The sequence below is a fragment of the Vigna unguiculata genome, chromosome 11, assembly GCF_004118075.2.
Source record: "Vigna unguiculata cultivar IT97K-499-35 chromosome 11, ASM411807v1, whole genome shotgun sequence".
NCBI classification, from domain to species: Eukaryota; Viridiplantae; Streptophyta; class Magnoliopsida; order Fabales; family Fabaceae; genus Vigna; species Vigna unguiculata.
Window position 1 is genome coordinate 32,609,394 of NC_040289.1, and position 18,920 is coordinate 32,628,313.

Sequence of the window (18,920 nt, forward strand, 5' to 3'; positions counted from 1 at the left end):
TTAAAACAAAATTGTGATAGAAATCGAATAGTATTTGACATGAGAATGTAACGAGGCGTGTGGCATTAACATCTTACAATTAACTCTGTAACTCTCAGATAATAGAGAAAAGTTGACAGCAGAATCCTTGGAAATTATAAATAATGAGTTGAAAATTAATAGTGTTTATGTTTAATAATAACCAATGAATTCTTTCTCTATCAATCAAATATGTTACCATTTTTCAACCTTGAAATCAATGAGAAGATAAAAGTGAATACTAAGGAAAGAAAGGTGAAGAGACAGACCGATAGCCCGCCGGTGGGGGATAGGTCACCCTCCATACATACAACAGATGCTTCACTTAAGGAAAATGCTAAAAACAAACCTATTTCTTTTCAACCTTTTTCACCAAATTTCTCATAAACTTTCCTTCTAAATCTATTCATCCAAATCTCCCAACAAACACTATTACATTCCATATATATTTTTTCTGATTTATTCAACCCATAACAAGATGAACTTTCCAAAAAAAATGTTTTGCATTCTTGATTTATTCCAAATGTCTTTTCTCTAGAGTTTTAGTAAGCTTTTTTATTCCTTGGTTTGTATGGTACGTACACACGAGTCTCTAGAGGACAGAAACAGCTCAGCTAATAATACCTGAGCCAAGTGGGCACCACCACCACTCTTATTTCTCTACTTTTTTATTTCCTTCCTTTCATTACATCTTTTCCATGCTATTGTTTCTTTTAGTACTAATAAACGCACACACTAATCATCATCTCATGAACTACTTATTCTCTGCGTGCTAATTGCGAACTAGTATAGTACATTTAATTAATTAATCCCCACTTTTTTTAACGCGTAAATTCGAAGATCCACAGAAAATAATAACTTTACATTACAAACTTAATCACCCTCAAATCAGGTTTCACTGTACAGCACATGCAGAAGGTGAAAAAGGTTACTGAAGACAGTCAAAACACTCCATCGAAATAGTTATTGACAATAATGAGAGTGGGTTTAATGTTTATGGCTCATTTATTCACGAGCCAGGTAGCAGTTGGGGTTAGTGGACCCCACACCAATTCCACTCCTTTGTTTCTCACTGCTCTTTCTCCGCCCAATCAAAACCTGCCACGTAAGCCATGGATTTTCACGAAGCAACCGACACCCATGGATTTACCCACAGCCATTGACACTGATAAGTAATAACTAGTGTGACTTGTTCACTCTCGTTTCAACCTCAACAACATCAAAGCCAATAAATCACACCATTTACCCCACCGATTCCCAAACAAAACCTGCTCTGTCTCCAACATAATCTCACAAACACACACCGCAACAGAATATAAAACAACATTGCTAGTGTCTGTGTTTCTCTCTCCCTCTCTCTCTTTCTTTCTTTCTTTCTCTGTGTTGTGTCTGAAGCAAAAGCCGCCATGGATTGCCGCATCTATGGCGTCACGATCCTTCTCTTCTTCCTCCCAACCCTCGCATTCTCTCTCTCACAAGGTCAAATAAACTCAAACTCAATCCTCGTGGCTCTGTTGGACTCACATTACACTGAAGTTGCTGAGCTGGTGGAAAAAGCCATGCTTCTTCAAACGCTAGAAAACACGGTAATGAACCACAACATCACAATCTTCGCACCCAGAAACGAAGCTCTCGAACGCGATCTCGACCCTGATTTCAAGCGCTTCCTTCTCGAACCCCGCAACCTCCAGTCTCTCCAAACCCTTCTCATGTCCCACATCGTCCCCAAAAGAATCACAAAACCCGAATACCAACCCGGGTTAAGTCACCCAGCTCGACCCACCCGACACAAAACCCTAGCCCCGAATCACCACCTCTCTCTCCAGACCGTTAATTCCACTCACTGGAACGTCGACTCTTCCCGCGTCACCCACCCGGATTCCCTGACCCGACCCGACGGCGTCATCCACGGCATCGACACGCTCATCATCCCTCGTTCCGTACAAGACGACTTCAACCGCCGCCGCAACCTCATCTCCATCGCCGCCGTGAAACCCGAATCCGCTCCGGAGGTCGACCCGCGCACCCATCGCTTGAAAAAACCAGCTCCCCCGACGCCGGCAGGCTCCCCACCTGTGCTGCCGATCTACGACGCGATGGCGCCGGGACCCTCACTGGCGCCGGCGCCGGCGCCTGGACCGGGTGGACCCCACCATCACTTCAATGGAGAGAGACAGGTGAAAGACTTCATCCAAACGCTCCTCCACTACGGTGGTTACAACGAAATGGCGGATATTCTGGTAAACTTAACGTCACTGGCGACGGAAATGGGACGGTTAGTTTCGGAGGGTTACGTTTTGACGGTGCTGGCTCCTAACGACGAAGCGATGGCGAAGTTAACGACGGACCAGCTGAGTGAACCGGGTTCGCCTGAACAGATTATGTACTATCACTTGATTCCCGAGTATCAGACCGAGGAGAGCATGTACAATGCCGTTAGAAGGTTCGGTAAGATCCGTTACGACACGTTACGGTTGCCTCATAAGGTGACGGCGCAGGAGGCTGACGGCTCCGTCAAGTTCGGTCACGGCGACGGGTCGGCGTATTTGTTCGACCCGGATATTTACACGGATGGACGGATCTCCGTTCAGGGAATCGACGGCGTTCTGCTTCCGCCTCAGGAGGAAGAGGCTGGGCCTGTGACCCGGGCCCAACCCGCTAAGGTCGTCGTTAAGCAAAGAAGAGGTGCGTTAATTGGTTGTTTAATTTTTTCTCTTTTTCTTCGCTTTTACTTTTCTTTTTTGTTCGTGGTGTTTGTTTGGGTGTTTTTTAAGTCAAGATGGGAAAAAGGTGACTATGATGTGCGTTTAATTTGGTTTTTTAGATTTAATTTATTATTTGCGTTTTCTTTATATTATGTGGCTAGACTTGTGCTGGTTTTAGTCATTTTTTCCAATTATTGATTAAGTATTAGTAAAAGATGTGTATAGGATGACCACAACACATAAATTCTTGTGTATAAGCTGTTTTTACAATGAAAGTTTAAAATAGATTCTTATATCTTAAGTTGAAAATAGATTGTAGCTAAGATCAAAACTTGTAGTTTCTTGAATAGGGCGTTTGGAATATGTGAGAATTTGTGCAAAGGTGATGAACTTGTTTTGGTTTTGCCTAAGTTAGACTGTTAGAAAACTTTGAAAAGTATTCTTAAGTTTTAAGAAAGAAGTCTAAAACTTTATAGAGTGCAGTGGAACCACTCAACGTATCGAATTGCTTGTTAGGTCAAGCTTCTGAAAGGTGGAAAGAAACTTTTGAGAAAAGTTGGGTTCTTATTTTATTGTCCCACCTTTGACAACAATTATCTTGCATTTGGGACTACCAAGCTTATTTCAAGATTTATCACCATCTTCTAGTTATAACCTTTTGCTTCTTAAATGGTTCACCATTTCTCACAAAATTGTTTTTCTTTCTTAATCTCATTTCAGTGATACTCTTCATAACTGATTGAAAGCTTTTAGTTTCTAAGCTAAAGTTTGAATGGCATGGCAGGAAAATTGTTGGAAACAGCATGTTGGATGCTTGGAAGCTTTGGTCAGGATTCAAGATTCATCTCTTGTCAATAAACTGCTCTCATCAGCATGCTAGCAAGACTCGTTAAGAACGAAAATAGTGAGATTCTAACTCTATATCTTATGTTACGTGACAACTAACATTAGCTTGCTAATTGGATCTTGTTGACTTAATTAAGGATTAATTATGGAGAGAGTATTCCCTGCATGTCAACTTTCATCTATTTTGTACAATAATTGAATGTTCAGAGCTAAAATTCTTATGACAGTATAAAAATCTGCTCAAGTTGGTGTTCCCTCTCTATACCATGTGGGCTTGAATATCAAATGCTAAGAAGTATAAAATATGAAAAAGTAAACTTCATTTCTTGTTACTCTTTCATATCCATTTTGGTTAGGTGCTGTTGGGGTTGGTTAATACATTCTGTAACAATTGTTTTCTATTAAGTTGACCTTGAACATTTTGTATTTACTTACACATGGTTGGTTTGATGCAGCTGCACAGGAAATTCCAAAGATGTAAAAAGTCAACGGAATGTGAAGGGTTCTATGGGTTTGGTTTTTTTTCCCCAGTTTTTGTGATGCTCTTTTTCTTTCTCCTTCTGGATTTTGTCCTTGTGGATTTGGGTCTTGAAGTGGAGAACAAAAGCTTGTGAAGTGTAGTAAAACAATATATAGTGCATATAATGCAATTTAGATTCAGTTCTTAGCAGTGCTGGTGGGATGAGAAGGCTTTTATGTAATAAGATGGCAGGGAAATCGGTGCCCGATTCAGTAAGTAATTTTACAAATGGAAATACAGTAATAATCGATCAATAAAATGATTCTTTTCTGTAATCTCCTCTTCATCCCTTTCTATCATGGCCTTTAATTACCTACCATGCATCTCTCTATTTACTTTAAAACGAGTTATAATTGGTGCCTTCTAGTTGTAGAAACATTACATAATTCAGTGCCTCAATCATATATGATGAAGCGTGATTTTAGTCCTGGATCATAATTGAAAATTACGAATTTAACGTCCAATCACAAAACCTCAACATCATAGCTATAATGTCTGCTAGTCAATGATTGTGATCTAACAACACATAAAACAAATATGGCCAAGAAGTCTTCAAACATTTTATCTAGACATTCATATAGTATCATCCATGTGATTTTACAGTTGTTTTTTTTTTAATTTATTGTATATATGTTAAAAATTGCAAATATGATTTACAACTCTCATATTCAGAAGGTGAAAAAATGAATGGTAAAAATCTTTTTATTATTATTATTATTATTATCTTCAGATTGCTCACTCGTGTGCAGAAGAAATTGGGGCCATTTGCTGAGTTGACAAGTCACTTTCCTAGTTTTTAAGCTCACAACAACCACAGGCCCACGCAGATTGTATCCTCAAACATAATGCAATTTATAAAGTAATAATAAATCACAGAATTGTAAAGGTTGGTGAGAGATCTTGCAAGGCATTTATTTAGGAAAATATAAACAAATCAAATAATGAATATATGATAATTCACTGAAATTTCTCGTCAATTTGTGTGTATATATAAAAGATAGTGTGCCCTCAATTAAGAACATCCGAATCTTGGGAAGGTGTAGGAAGCCTTCCCCTTAGTTGGGGCGATTATATTCATGAATTCCCTAACGGAAAAAAATATTATTCATACTGATACAAAGAATAAACAAAAGTAAATATCTTTGTAAAACTGAAATTAATTTAAATAGAATTAATTCATGTTATCCAACTTATTTTTCTTGATATCTATTTGTTCTTCTTTTATCTTATATTTAACACTCTGTCGCAAAATTCATTTTCCCTACACTTGAACTTTTCCCAAAACAAAAGGAGGCAAAAATTGATGAAGTTTGCATAATTTACAGTGAACTCATTCAATTTTCTCTGCTTCGAGTACTTAATATCGCTCATCCAGGTAAAACATCATTTCGGCATTCATGTCCTTGCAGAAGAATATCACGGAAGAAAAGAGTAACAGCTCAATCCAGAAATAAAAGCTTCATAATAACTTCTAACGTAGACAGACAGAAATCATCTACATTCCAAAAACGTGGGCCACCCTAAGTAATCAATCCATGTCCTACTTGGAAAATTCACTAGAACTCAAACCTAAAACTTATGAAGCCTGAACATCAATTAGATGAAGAGCAGGGTTCTATACAAATCCAGCTAGTGGCTCGACAGAAAGGCACAATGTTTAATATTTCACCTTTTTCTTTTTGGAGCTTGAGCAGCCTTCTTCCCAGATGCAGAAGCACCTTTACCTCTACCACCTGATGCCTTCTTGGAACTCGATTTACCCGTTCCCTTCAGTTCCAACTCTACTTGCATGGCTACATGAATCAAGATGTATAAATCATAAATCACCTAAAACTCCAATAAAGAAAAACCTGCAATGGCACATGACCAGCACCTACCTTTTGAATTCAAGCTTTGAAGTTCTGATTGCAGCTTCTCACCCTTGGTGATGCCGCCTTCTAATGCATCACAAGAACAAAAATTGTCAAAAGCAATCAATTAATATTGAAAGAATAACAATGAAAACCAAATAACTTACCCAACTCTTCTGTATCAGAGGTGTTCTCTTCTTCACTCTCGTCCAAGGTGGCATCTTCACCCTTTTCGCCTCCTTCCTCGGCTGGTTCAAGTATAGCAGCAATCCGCTTCTTAGGGGCCTTCTTTATACCAGGAAGTGTGATTTGGTCGGCAATTCGAACCACCCGAGATTTGCTTTGCTCTTTGTAGGCTTTTGTCAAAGCTGACTTAACGGCAGGCTGTATGCCATCTAGTGGATTAGGCTGACCCTGATGCATGTAAAATCCAAACATTAACCCGAGGTTGATAGTAGTTTGTAGTATAAAGAAAAACATCAAATATATTTAAGAACCTTGAATTTTGATAACTCTACTATAGTATCAAAATCTTCCTGACTGATAGAGTACGTATTCATGAATTCCACAACTTGTTGAACCGCTTCAGCCTGGTCATTTTTCCGAAAGAGCTAGTTAATATAATATGTTCAGCATTTCAGCTTAAAACATTTGGAATATTTAAAATTAAAGAAACACATTTACTTCCAACCTTAGGCAGGGTTCGTAGGGGTTCAGTCAATCGTTTAAGAATAAGAGTAAGGTATTCCATGCGAATGGTATCCCTGCAACCATTTAGTGAAGCATGATTATAATCAGTTTACTAGAAACTGTAGTAATGGAGATCACTGGAGATGTAACTTTCGAGACCTAATAGATAAGACCACATACAAGACCAAATTATATCCTAGATTTGTACATATAAAACGGAAGCACCAAAACTAAGATTGGCATAATATTCAAAAATATAAAAATGATGACACAATTTCACCGGATTTGATCTGCACTTTATTTCTCTCCAAAATCATCAAGGTTTACAAATTTGCGTGTATTGACAGAAGCATTTAGAAAGTAACCAGGTGAGAATAAACTCACAAAAAGCGAACTGAAGGTAAAATATTGAATTCATATTTACCTTCCTGAGCTAGATTCACGAGAAGCAAGAATATGAACATGAAGATCGTCCAAAAGCCTATAGTTTTTGCCCATTGTCGAGTTTTTCCCAAGCCACCCACCAAACCGGTTGAAATTGCGTTCTCCCTGCAGATATAATACGAGTTATTATACAGACGTACAAGCAAAAACAGATGAGTTCAATGAAAAGAGCAGTATAAAAAGAGACCCACAAAAGCGCACCATGAATAGAGATAACCAAAACGGGTCAACCAATTTACCCCGCCAAAATGGGTTGGGTGGACTGAACCCAACAACCCGGCAAAACAACCAATGCAACTCAATCCACCATGTCAACAATGGACTGGGATGACTTGCTAAGGCTGATTCTTTTTAATTTGTAATTCTAAAAGTGAGGTATTAGGATTATATCATCACTGATTTGTGTTTGCACGTTATGATTTATGATAATGTATATTAGTAGTTTGAATTTTTTTCATTTTTTATGTTTATATTTATTAAGTGATTAACTTGTGCAGTATCTTTTCTTAACCTACTTTAATTATTTCAATTTCTTTTTTTAAAATTTTATTAAACTAACCAGCCTGTTATGGAATTTCCAAACACTGAGGTTGGGTGGACACATTTTGACACCCTTAACCATAACTATAGTTTATGATGTAAAATCATCCTTGACTCCACTTAAATGTTTATTAGCTAAAGATATTGCAGAATGGAAAACAGTTTAACATCTTTAAGTATCTAAATAGGAGAATGCAATGAAACCAAGTCAAAAGCCAAGCATACATGAGATGAATATACGGACATATTATACTTGTAAATTTAAGAATAATGTTCAACTTTTTCGAGGAGAGACCTAGAGGAGATTGGAAACGAACAAGGCATGAGCAAACCTAAACCCATATAAAGAACCATGACACTACCTCCAACCTAAAATCTTAATGCAATAGTTTTGTGGGTCTTTTCTCCTTACATGTTGTTATTCTTGTATATTTTTTCCTGATGTGAAACTCCAACACACACTTGACTTTAACGAACTCCCCCTCAAGTGTCTCTTTGACATTGGTTAGACTCTCCTTCACGAAAGTATTCTTCACCCAAGCCATGTTGGTACACATTTGAGCTATACTCACTAAGACCAACAACTTTGATACCACTTTGTTTTCAGTTTTTTTAGGGAATAGTAGGCAAATTTAAGACATATAAGTCATGAGTAAACCCATATATAGAACCATGACATCCTTTTCAACTTAAAACCTTAAGACAATAAGTTTGTGGGTTTTTCCTTCTTATATGTTATTCTTCTTGAATACTTCTATCCAATGTGGGACTCGCTCACACCAGACTCCAACAAATAATGTATGCAAGATATTTTCCTATACCCTTAATTGTCAATCTTGGATATGTAGTGACTAACTGAAAAAACTACAATAGCACGACGGCCACCATTGAGATATTTCTTTCATAGAAATCACACTGAAGCGCTCAACAAGAGAAAAAGTAAACGTTGTAAATCAGATCTAAAACTGCAGAATATAGAAGACTGAAGTGAAAGATGGGTTTCGCTGGAGATGGGTGCCTCTGTCACTCTGTTAGCATAGAAGGAAGGGACTCTGGTGTCTAGTTTTCAAAGGTCCGTAATTTAACTTTGTCCTCACTATAACAACCCTTCTTTATGGGCCAAAAAACTTAAAACAGCTGACACGTGAATGAAAAATGAACTCATATCATGTACTGTCACTGCTGAATGTGCCATTGATAACTATGTTTTCTCCCTGAGCCCAAAATAAAGAGGGCAGAAGGATGGTAAAGACATACTGCAACTGCCAACACAATAAACTTTTACCTGTTCAAGTATTTCTCTTTGCCCATGCAACAATGATGCACTGAAACAGACAAAGATGAAAAAGTGAATGGATAAACAACTAGATAGAGCAAAATCCAAAAGAAAATTGTTATTTTCCGTATCAGTTACAAACATACGGAATTATGCATGTTGCTGTACAACTAGCTTGAGAGAGCTGCCACTGTCGATATCTGCGAATCTGAACATTCACTATATCCCCATCAGCAATAGATTCAGCAGCACGGGCAATCAGGTTCATGCGTTTTATCCCATTGTCATCCTTACCAGTCGAGCTTGGTCTATAATTAATATAATTTTCCTGCAATGCATAATGCCATAAAGAATAGTTATACAAGGAATATTTGAAACACAAGCCATGTTTGCAGCACTCAAGAATAAAATTGTGCATGGATCAATTTAACCTAGGGCAGGTTTCAGATACATTTTCAAGATAGTGAATTCTAACACATAATTGGTATAGCAACTGATATTGAAATCTAAAACCATACCAATTTTATACAAGACATTCTACAATATTGTTCATACAAATGTACACGTGAAATCAAATTTGAATGAGGTTAATGTAAGAAGTGTTATCCAAGCCATTGTCCACCAACTTCTTCAGGCTGTTGGTCTTCAAAGATAATAATTTAAACAAGCAAAATTGATAAAATAATGAAAATGAATTACGAAACCTGAATAAGAAGAGGAACAAGATCAGGATCACTCATGCTAAGATTTATCCTCTCATCCATTTTCAACTTCCCAGCATTAAAACCAAAAAGCCTACAAGAAAAGAGATGTCATGAAATTGAATTTGGCCACAATCTTCCGAGCAGTTAATCCTTCAGATTTCAATGAAATCATAGCCATGCAGAGCGCCTCCACCCCCCCCCACCCTCCCAATGGATCATTGATGAAACGGCAAACATTCACAGAACTACAGCTCATAAAGTATAAACATTATAAATGTCATCACATTCACACTTGTATCAAAGCAGAATAGCGAAAAAATACATAATAACTAGCAAATCAACACTTGAAATGAATGTATGGATCCTCAAATTGATTAATTGAAATTCGAAAATTAAATCATTGTCAATAATAACAACTGTTAGCTGGAACAAAAAAAAAAATAATTAAGAGAATCACATTCATTAAAGAACAACTTTTATAGAATAAAATGCATTTGTTTGCCAAAGACCATATCAACTTAGTTCACACCCTAAACATATTATTTCTTAACCCCTCAGAAAACCAATTGAAAGTCCATACAGCCTCCACTCAAGTACCGTTATTCCTTTGCATGCTATCGTACAATATTTCTCAGAGAAAAATCTACCTTTAAATAAGTTCATATTTTATTCCAAGCCTATTTCAGGGGGAATAAAATATTGTTTTAGTCCATTAAGAAGGCTCATTGAAATTCTAATGCTACGAACGAAGGCATGAGATATTCAACAGTATATAATGAGTTTAAAGAGTAGTACAGAGATAAAATATATATTATACTTATCAACAGCCGTGAATGGTGAAATGTCTTCATCCTTTGCATTGGTAAGAAAGCGTTGTCTAATGTCATCATAATTGATAGTTGACATAGAGAGGCTCATATACTGTAACTGATTTACTGCCATCCGCATATCTCCATTAACTCTTTCTGCCAGTTCCTCAAGAGCAATCTTAAACAATCATGGTGAACAATTTAAGAAAATAGGTCAGTCAATGCAAAGAAAATATTTTATAATTTGAGGTGGACATAAATGATTGGAAGTAATTTTGAACCCTCAAAGTCCACACAATTAATCAAAAATAAAAATCTTCACAAAACAAGATGGAACTTCGTAAGTCATAAAGAAATCACCTCATTGACTTGAAGCCCTTCAGACTTTGCAACATCCATCAACCTCTTCGCCATCTGACAGGAATAAAATATTAAGTTCAAAACTCTCAGTCCTCAGCATAATTGGTTTTTTAACATGCAAAGGAAACTAACAAACTTAAGAAAGTAATGCTACATGTTGCCGAATAGACCTGCATTTTAGGCTATGCAGACTACATATAGAAACTAAAATAATCTAATTCCCAAATGCAATGAAGCACATATCACTTAACAATAATAATCACTTTTATGATCTAGAACATGGTCATAAAATTGCACGAGTTAAAGATCCCAACTCCTCATTAAGTTAATTAGGTCGCAGACTAGGTAGAATTGTGGTGGACTCAAGTAAAACTTAACCAAACTCGCAAGTTTGTGATCAAGTTGGCAAGACTATTTGTTCTTTTTCTTTTAAGTGAAACAAATCAAGTTGTGTTGTTTTGGCTTACAAAAAAAGAAGAAAAAGCAATTAATGTTTTGTTCATATTTCTCTCTCCCTTTCTCTTGTTTTTTGTTGTAGATTGCATCAATTGTCTTATGGTGGAAGTCAGGTGGACAAAGTAACAATAAAATCATGATACTTACGCTCTTACGTAAAAAAAAAAAAAAAAAAACGTTGTGGACAAAGTAACAATAAAATCATAACACTTGGATTGTTACACTCTTGAGTAAAAAAAAAAAAAGTAATACCCAGTCTATTAGTTATATCTTTTGGCCTAGTAATAAACATTGGATCCAACACTTAACCATTCATGACCGTACTTCTAAGGTTCGTTGCAAGATTTTGGGCAGTTGAAGGTTGCCATCATGGTTATCCAACAATGGTTTGTTCTTCTCCCTGCCTTGTTGTGGGATTGCATAAAGTTTGGAAATTGCACCAACTTTAATTTAAGGAAGACATTGTAGCATTTGAACTGAAATTTGCACAACTATTGAACTTAATCTCTCCTTGCATTATTGAACAGAAACTAAAATTCCTTATTTTATATTTACCTTTTATACTCTGAATTTACTAATTCTGCAATTCCTATATTGTTAGTACCATCTTATAATCTAATATACCTAGGAGTGTATAAAAATTCAGCAAAAGGAAAGGGGAGTGCCTCTCAATTGTTAAAAGTAGAAGTAAGATGGTACATATTAGGTGGAAACACAAGATAGATATTTAATGATAGATGACGTAAGTGGGAGTCATAGTATGGAATCCTTATGTCTTAAGCACAACAAAGGAACATGTTACATATATATGGATATATATATATATATATATATATATATATATATATATATATATATATCATGTGCATTGCATTAAATAGAGATGGGCCTACATCCATATGGTAAAATACATCTAACGCTCCCCCTTAAGTTGGAGGAGTGATAAGGAGGGTGGAAGAGGTTGTAGGTTCAACTCTAACCGGAATTACCACACTAACTGGAAAGATGTTAGGATGAGTGACCATGAGGTAGTTCAATTTCCAAACTACTCTCATGCACCTACCTTTCAGGATATGAAAGTGGCTCCCACTAACTTGGTAGAAGTTTAGTGTTCGGATCCATAGATGTCAAGGGGCTTGGAATTTGTTAGCCTAGCCTTCTTTAAAACTTCAATAGGTTCTTTATGTGAGATTTAACAATTCCAATTTCGAAACATGCTACCTTAGTTCCCAATAAGTATTTAAGTTTGTCAAGGTCTTTTGTTTGAAATTGTGACAAAAGTGGTCATTCATAAGTATACACTGCCAGGTAGATACACCCAACCCCTAAACAATTAAAAAACACAAATGACCCGTCTCTCTTTGAGTCATACCAAGTTGTTGCACTATTGCACTTATTCTACCAAACCATGCCTTACGAGACTATTTAAGACAATATAAAGATTTGTGGAGATGACATACCAAGTTTAAACATTCTCCCTAGGTAACAAAACTAGACAATGACCAGTCTCTCTTTGAGTCATACCAAGTTGTTGCACTATTGCACTTATTCTACCAAACCATGCCTTACGAGACTATTTAAGACCATATAAAGATTTGTGGAGATGACATACCAAGTTTAAACATTCTCCCTAGGTAACAAAACTAGACAATGACCAATCTCTCTTCGAGTCATACCAAGTTGTTGCACTAATGCACTTATTCTACCAAATCATGCCTTACGAGACCATTTAAGACCATTTAAAGATTTGTGGAAATGACATACCAAGTTTAAACATTCTCCCTAGGTAACAAAACTAGACGGTTGCTCCATATAACCATGTACAAAGGCATTTCTGACATCAAATTGATGGCTTCTTCTACTAGTGCTTGGTGTAAATCCTCTATCTTCTACCATGTCAATCTCACTCCCCATTGACAAGTTAGATGGAAATATTTATAACATCTCAGTCTCTAAGCTTTAGCTCAAGGAACAGGATTATGTTAATCATCTCACACAAACAACATACTAAATTGATGGAAAAGATCACCCTCACTAGTTGAAAGTTTATGCCCAAGTTTGTAGAGTTCTTAAGTCAACAATTTAGTCTTCCCTGAAGGAGATATTCCTCACCAATGTCACATGTTAGGGTTTGGGAATAGCCCCATTTGTTGTACACAAATGATACTCAATGCCTCTATCTTGTAAGAATCATCAACCCTAGATGTCTTGATAGCCCCACTGTTGATTAGATGGGTAAAGTTCATAGTCTTCTACACAACATCATTGAACTATTCTCTCATATTGCCACTCCTGCATAGGAACTAGAGAAACGTCAAATATTTATGTTGATGTCCCTGTATGGGCTTCTTGACGATTACTATTCAAATTATGTAGTCTCTAACCATGCCCACATTGAACTTTCTTTGGTCCACCCTATTGCGTGTGTTGTGCAAGTTATCCCTTAATATACCTCCTTTTTTGTCCCCTTGTTGATACGTTTACATTAGCATCCCAACATGATGATCATAATTGTTCTCTCAAAGCAGATAAAGGTTGTCCCATGTGGGATCTCCAACAAATGATAGGAAGTTATATGATGGAATTCTTGTTTGTCAAAAGCACATCAAAGAAACATAATATGTGTGTGTGTGTATATATATATATATATATATATATATATATATATAGTAGAGTACATCAAACAAATGTTATTGCTAGACTTGTTATGAATTTGTGTTACTTCGCATCGTTTGAGCTTATTTAATGGTAATGAACTACTGACTTGTTAACTTAATAGAGGATTACTATTTTGCCTTATTATGAAATTAAAATGTTCAACCATTATATTAGTTATAAATATTTTGACAATCTTTTAAATGAGGTAAACTCTCATGAGTCTATGAACCTCACAGGTTTATGTAAACTTTGAAGTTTGGCAATCTTGATATAGAGAAATAACTCAGTATTCAGATCATACACCCCATCTATGTCATTGAGGGGAAAGAAATAAAACAGGATAACCAGTAACAAACTATTTGCCAAAAATAACAACTGACTGTCATCATTTCCCTCCCAAAAACAATTAAAGTAGCTCCACAATTCAGGCAAGGTATGTAACATTTAAAAGAGTTATATTTGGCTGGAGGTACTTCATTTAGCATCACCCAATATTAACTAAATATTTTTTATTGATAAACACAGAAAGACCTGCTGCTTTGTAGGCTTCCGAAAACTTAGAAGCAAACAGTAGTTCACAAGGCTTTTAAGTTTCTGGCTGTAACGGTCATTGCAAATGCAGATAATAGGAATTTTCGATATCTTGATGGAAGCAATAAGATCAGCAACACCACCCCTATCACCAGCTGACATCCCATCAACCTCATCCATAATGAGCACAGATTTGGAAAGCTTGGACCTGAAATTTATAATTAAAACGATTTAACAAGGTGCATTATGGACTCAACTTACATGTTATGATGAGAGATCAACCGTTCCATATTAGCACCAATAGACTCATTGGTTACAAGCTCCTTAACAGAATTTGTCTTGCTTCCACTAATTCCTTTCTCAATTTTGTTATCAGCTTTTCCACGGCTATCACTAGCATTAACCTTCAATAATGAATGTATGGACACAGGTGAGAGAAATTACATGGCAAAATAGATTTTTCCAATTATACGAATTTACCAAGAAATATTGCAACCTCTATGGCTTGGAAACCAAGCTCCTGACAGACCAACTTTGCTGAAGTTGTTTTCCCTATACCAGGGGTTCCACTTAACAAGACAGCTTTTTTCAAACCAGAGTCATTTTGCTTTTTACCCTTTTTTTTGTTACCAGTGTCCAAAAATTGTTCATGCCAAGCTTTCAACCAGTTACGTAGTTGAACAATCTGTACATTACATTTAAGGAAGTGAAAACTGATTATTCAAGTTCAGGTATATATTAGAACAAAATATAACCACTAAATATGCCAATGAAGACTAGTGATATACAAGTGACTGGTTCCCTATGACATCCTTTGGATCTTTAGGTCGATATTTCTCTGTCCACATCACAGAAGATTGAACAGTAGTAGCAGCCTTTGGCTTAGCTTGCTTAGCAGGTGAGCGTGAAGACAGAGGGACTGCATTTGTTCATAAGGAATGCAACTCAGAACGTAAACAAACAAATACCCTTTAAGAAGTTAATTTTAACCTGCTGCTAATTCATGAATATAAAAAAAAAAATGATAATTAAAAAAAGGACAATCAAACGATGCAGAAAATAGAAGCAGTAAGCATAAACTTATTAGGGCTTACCCTTTACTTGCGATTTTGGAGAAACTTTTGACGGGGATGCTACTGCACCAGCCTTATTCACAGGTTTCTTTTCTGCCTGTGAAGGAGCTTTTGCAGGTTTTGATGCACGAATCATATCAAACAATCCATCCTCCGTGAGAAAGGAAGTCCTATATAGAAATATAAAACATAGGTCGTATTACGATGTTATCAGAAACTGTTTTAAATGCTTTGTAACAGCATAAAATAAGAATGCTAACCCTAGCTCTTTGGCCTTTTCAGACTTCCGCCCCCCAATGTCTTCATCGCATAGCAAATAATTCTGCAAACAGAGGCTGCTAATCACATACTGATTATAAAATTAAAACACACGTGAATTAGAAACCCTTATCCAACCGTTTTCTTGCTGACTGATCCGGTGACTCGACCACCATGGCGTTTAATCAAATCTTCAGCTTCTTCACGTTCCAAACTGTAAATGTGCAGAACAAAAAATATATAACGACACAAACTTTCAAAAATAGAAAGAGAAACAATATTAAAACCAATAGGGGAGGATAAAAGATGAGCAATGAATAAACCAAGTTCTGAACAAGCAAGTCAAGGAAAATATGACAAGGCTACGAAAAAAATTTAGAATTCAATTACCTGTCCAGTGTTCCACTAATCACAAAAGTCAAGCCAGCTAAACAGTTAGGAGCACCTTCAGGGACTTCCTGACACACAAAGGAAGTCTCAATTCATTGACAAAAATTCAAAAAAAAAAAATCAAAAGATTCAAATGCTTGATAAATCTGAACCTTTTCTCCTTTGTGTGGGGGATCTTTTCTTTCTCCAAAATTCATGAATCCACCTCTACCACCTCCTCTACCTCTCCCACCACTTGATCGCCCAGCTGCTCCCCTTCCACCACCACCCCTTCCAGCAGATTTAACAGCAGACACAGCATCTTTGTCATCTTCGTCACTTTCTTCCAAAACTGCAGGTTTTTGGGGAATTCCCCTACCTGATTCACTCTTCAATTTTTTTGTCGGAGTGGCCTCAGCTAATTTCTTTTTATTGGTGGGCAAGACAGAATCATCTCCAACATCTTCATGAATTTTCTTAGGCTGTGGTATATCTTCACTGTCCTTCACATTCTTTCTTTTAGCAGGTAACTCCTGCGTTTCTTTCTCATCTTTCACCTTTTGCTTGTTTGTGTTAAAATATTTGCTAGTTACCCTCCTCCCTGAGCTTTCTTGACCTCCAGCCACCTGCAAGAAGAGTAAAAATCATTTTCCCTTTTCCGTTCAACATTTTTTTATACATTCAAATACTCTATCATCCCAATTGATAATAATTAATTCCCTGATATGCCAAGCACTTGATGAAACCTACAAGAATATTCAGCAGAAAAAGATAGAAACACGAGAAAAAACAAAGCAACAACATAAAAAAGTTTGCTTTTATCCATTACTTATACAAGCAAACAAACCCGCAACAAAAAAAAAAAGGTATCCCAAAACGATATTGTTGTTCTGAGGGCAATGTCAGAACCAAATTTTCGCATTCTTCAAATTCCATTATTTTTTTTCCATGCATGCCCCCATTTCCATTAAACCATTGGAAACAGAAACTAAACCTACACTCTAACTTCAAAACTCACAAGAATATCTGCATTTAAAAATGGGAAAAAAAAACAAAAATAAATAAAATAAAACATACAGCACCAGCAGCACACTCACATTTTTATCAGACTGGGGTTTATCCGAAGAAGGCTTGGATTGATTGGAAGGCTTGGAGGGAGCGGCATTGTTGCCCTTGTCATGTGATTTCATGAACCACTTCCTTATATCACTCTGCAATTCGACAGAGACAAAAAAAAAAAGAAAAAAAAAATAAGGTAACGAATTTCAAGGTGCGGAGAAAGATAATCGAAACGAAAAATAATGGTTTTTAAGAGGCGATGAGAAGAGAAAGAGAGAGAAAATAAGAACCCTAACTTACCATCTCTGCTTAGGGCGGGAGAACAGAAAGTTTGCACCACCTGAATCCAGACTCTGTGTTGTGACTTCACTGCAAAACAGCAATATTATTATTTATTTATTATCTTAAAAACAACTTCAGCTTATTTTGAAATGAAGACTTGAAAATCCATAAATATAAAATATAAATTTTAATTCAAACCAGAGAAATCAAGTAAAAGTTACTAGAAAAAATATTATTAACTTTCCTTAGTACCATTAAAAAAAAAAAAAAACAGGATCAGTATTAAAAGTATTAAATAGTATGTATGTGTTTATTTTTCATAAAAAAAAAAAAACAAGTATTTGTGAAAAGTAATATTTGTTCCTCTAACATCATTATTGTTTGATATGTAAATGTAAATATTGTCCTCTAAGTTTATTATTTGATTTTCTTTCAGTGCATAATTTAAATTTAAATATATATTTAAATTTATATTAAACTATTAAAACTGTGATAATTTGAGATTTTTTGTTTTCAATATTTACGTTTAAATAAAAAATAATGCGTATTTATTTATTTCTATTTTAAAATGCGTGTTTTGACTTATTCTAAGAAAGCAAAAGTAAATGACATTTATATTTCTTTATTACTTTAGAAAAAAGTAATTGAAAGACATTACTTTAAAAAAATCATACTTTCAAATTTTTAAATATACTTAAATTATTTTAAAATGTGAAATTTAACTTAAATAATTAATTTCTTGAATAGTCGTAAATAGTTCAAATAATTCATTTAAATAGTGTCGAATAACAATTTATAAATATTTATTTGAATATATGATTAAAATATGTTGTTAAATATTTATTTGAATATATGATTAAAATATGTTGTTAAATATTTATTTTATTTAAGTTAAATGTGAAATTTAACTTAAATAATTAATTTCATTAATTTTTTTGTCGTAAAAATAATTATTTTTGAAATTAAACTTCTAGTCCCTGTTAAATGAATGAGAATATTTTTCTCTCTTCATTTTTTTTTTTGTTGTTTTACTTATTTTTTTAGAATTTGTAAGTAAAAGTTATATTATAAAACTAAGGATCACAATGGGACGGAGACGGGTTTCACTATCTACACTTAGGGATGTTAACAGAACGGGTAGAGAGTAGTAGCTCTTCCGTATCATACCCGTTGGATAAATATAATATTTATCTTGTACCCGTACTCATATTCGTTAAGTATTCGTTATGTGGATACCCACATAATTTTTTAATATTTACGGATATCCACGCGTACCTGTGACTATTTACAAAAAAATAAAATAAATATTTAACAACATATTTTAATCGTATATTCAAATAAAATACAATACATAACATTCATAAATTTTAAACAAAGTCCAAATAATCCATTTAAATAGTGTTGAATAACAGTTTACAAAGAACTGATTTTTTTTAACTAATTGATCAAAAAAATAATTCATTCATAATCAA

General features: G+C 35.3%; 2 protein-coding genes across 2 annotated transcripts; one reads left to right on the top strand and one right to left on the bottom strand.

Annotated features, from left to right (window-relative positions):
* Window positions 1-931: 931 nt before the first annotated feature.
* LOC114169454 (fasciclin-like arabinogalactan protein 15) lies at window positions 932-4,364 on the top strand. The gene is made up of 3 exons (XM_028054608.1): window positions 932-2,703; window positions 3,508-3,627; window positions 4,025-4,364. The coding sequence occupies exons 1-2, from the start codon at window positions 1,425-1,427 to the stop codon at window positions 3,579-3,581; spliced, it is 1,353 nt and encodes a 450-aa protein (XP_027910409.1). The 5' UTR covers window positions 932-1,424; the 3' UTR covers window positions 3,582-3,627; window positions 4,025-4,364.
* Window positions 4,365-5,459: 1,095 nt separating this feature from the next.
* On the bottom strand, window positions 5,460-17,551 carry LOC114169682 (replication factor C subunit 1). The gene is made up of 22 exons (XM_028054944.1): window positions 17,467-17,551; window positions 17,205-17,318; window positions 16,281-16,733; window positions 16,129-16,196; window positions 15,877-15,952; window positions 15,741-15,802; window positions 15,502-15,650; window positions 15,196-15,326; window positions 14,904-15,092; window positions 14,690-14,811; window positions 14,408-14,615; window positions 10,763-10,816; window positions 10,411-10,580; window positions 9,594-9,684; window positions 9,036-9,217; window positions 8,899-8,938; window positions 7,054-7,178; window positions 6,631-6,703; window positions 6,437-6,529; window positions 6,107-6,353; window positions 5,967-6,026; window positions 5,460-5,882 (listed from the first exon to the last, which is right to left on the bottom strand). Exons 1-22 carry the CDS (start codon window positions 17,467-17,469, stop codon window positions 5,755-5,757), a joined length of 2,838 nt encoding a protein of 945 aa, XP_027910745.1. The 5' UTR covers window positions 17,470-17,551; the 3' UTR covers window positions 5,460-5,754.
* Between the last annotated feature and the right edge of the window lie 1,369 nt (window positions 17,552-18,920).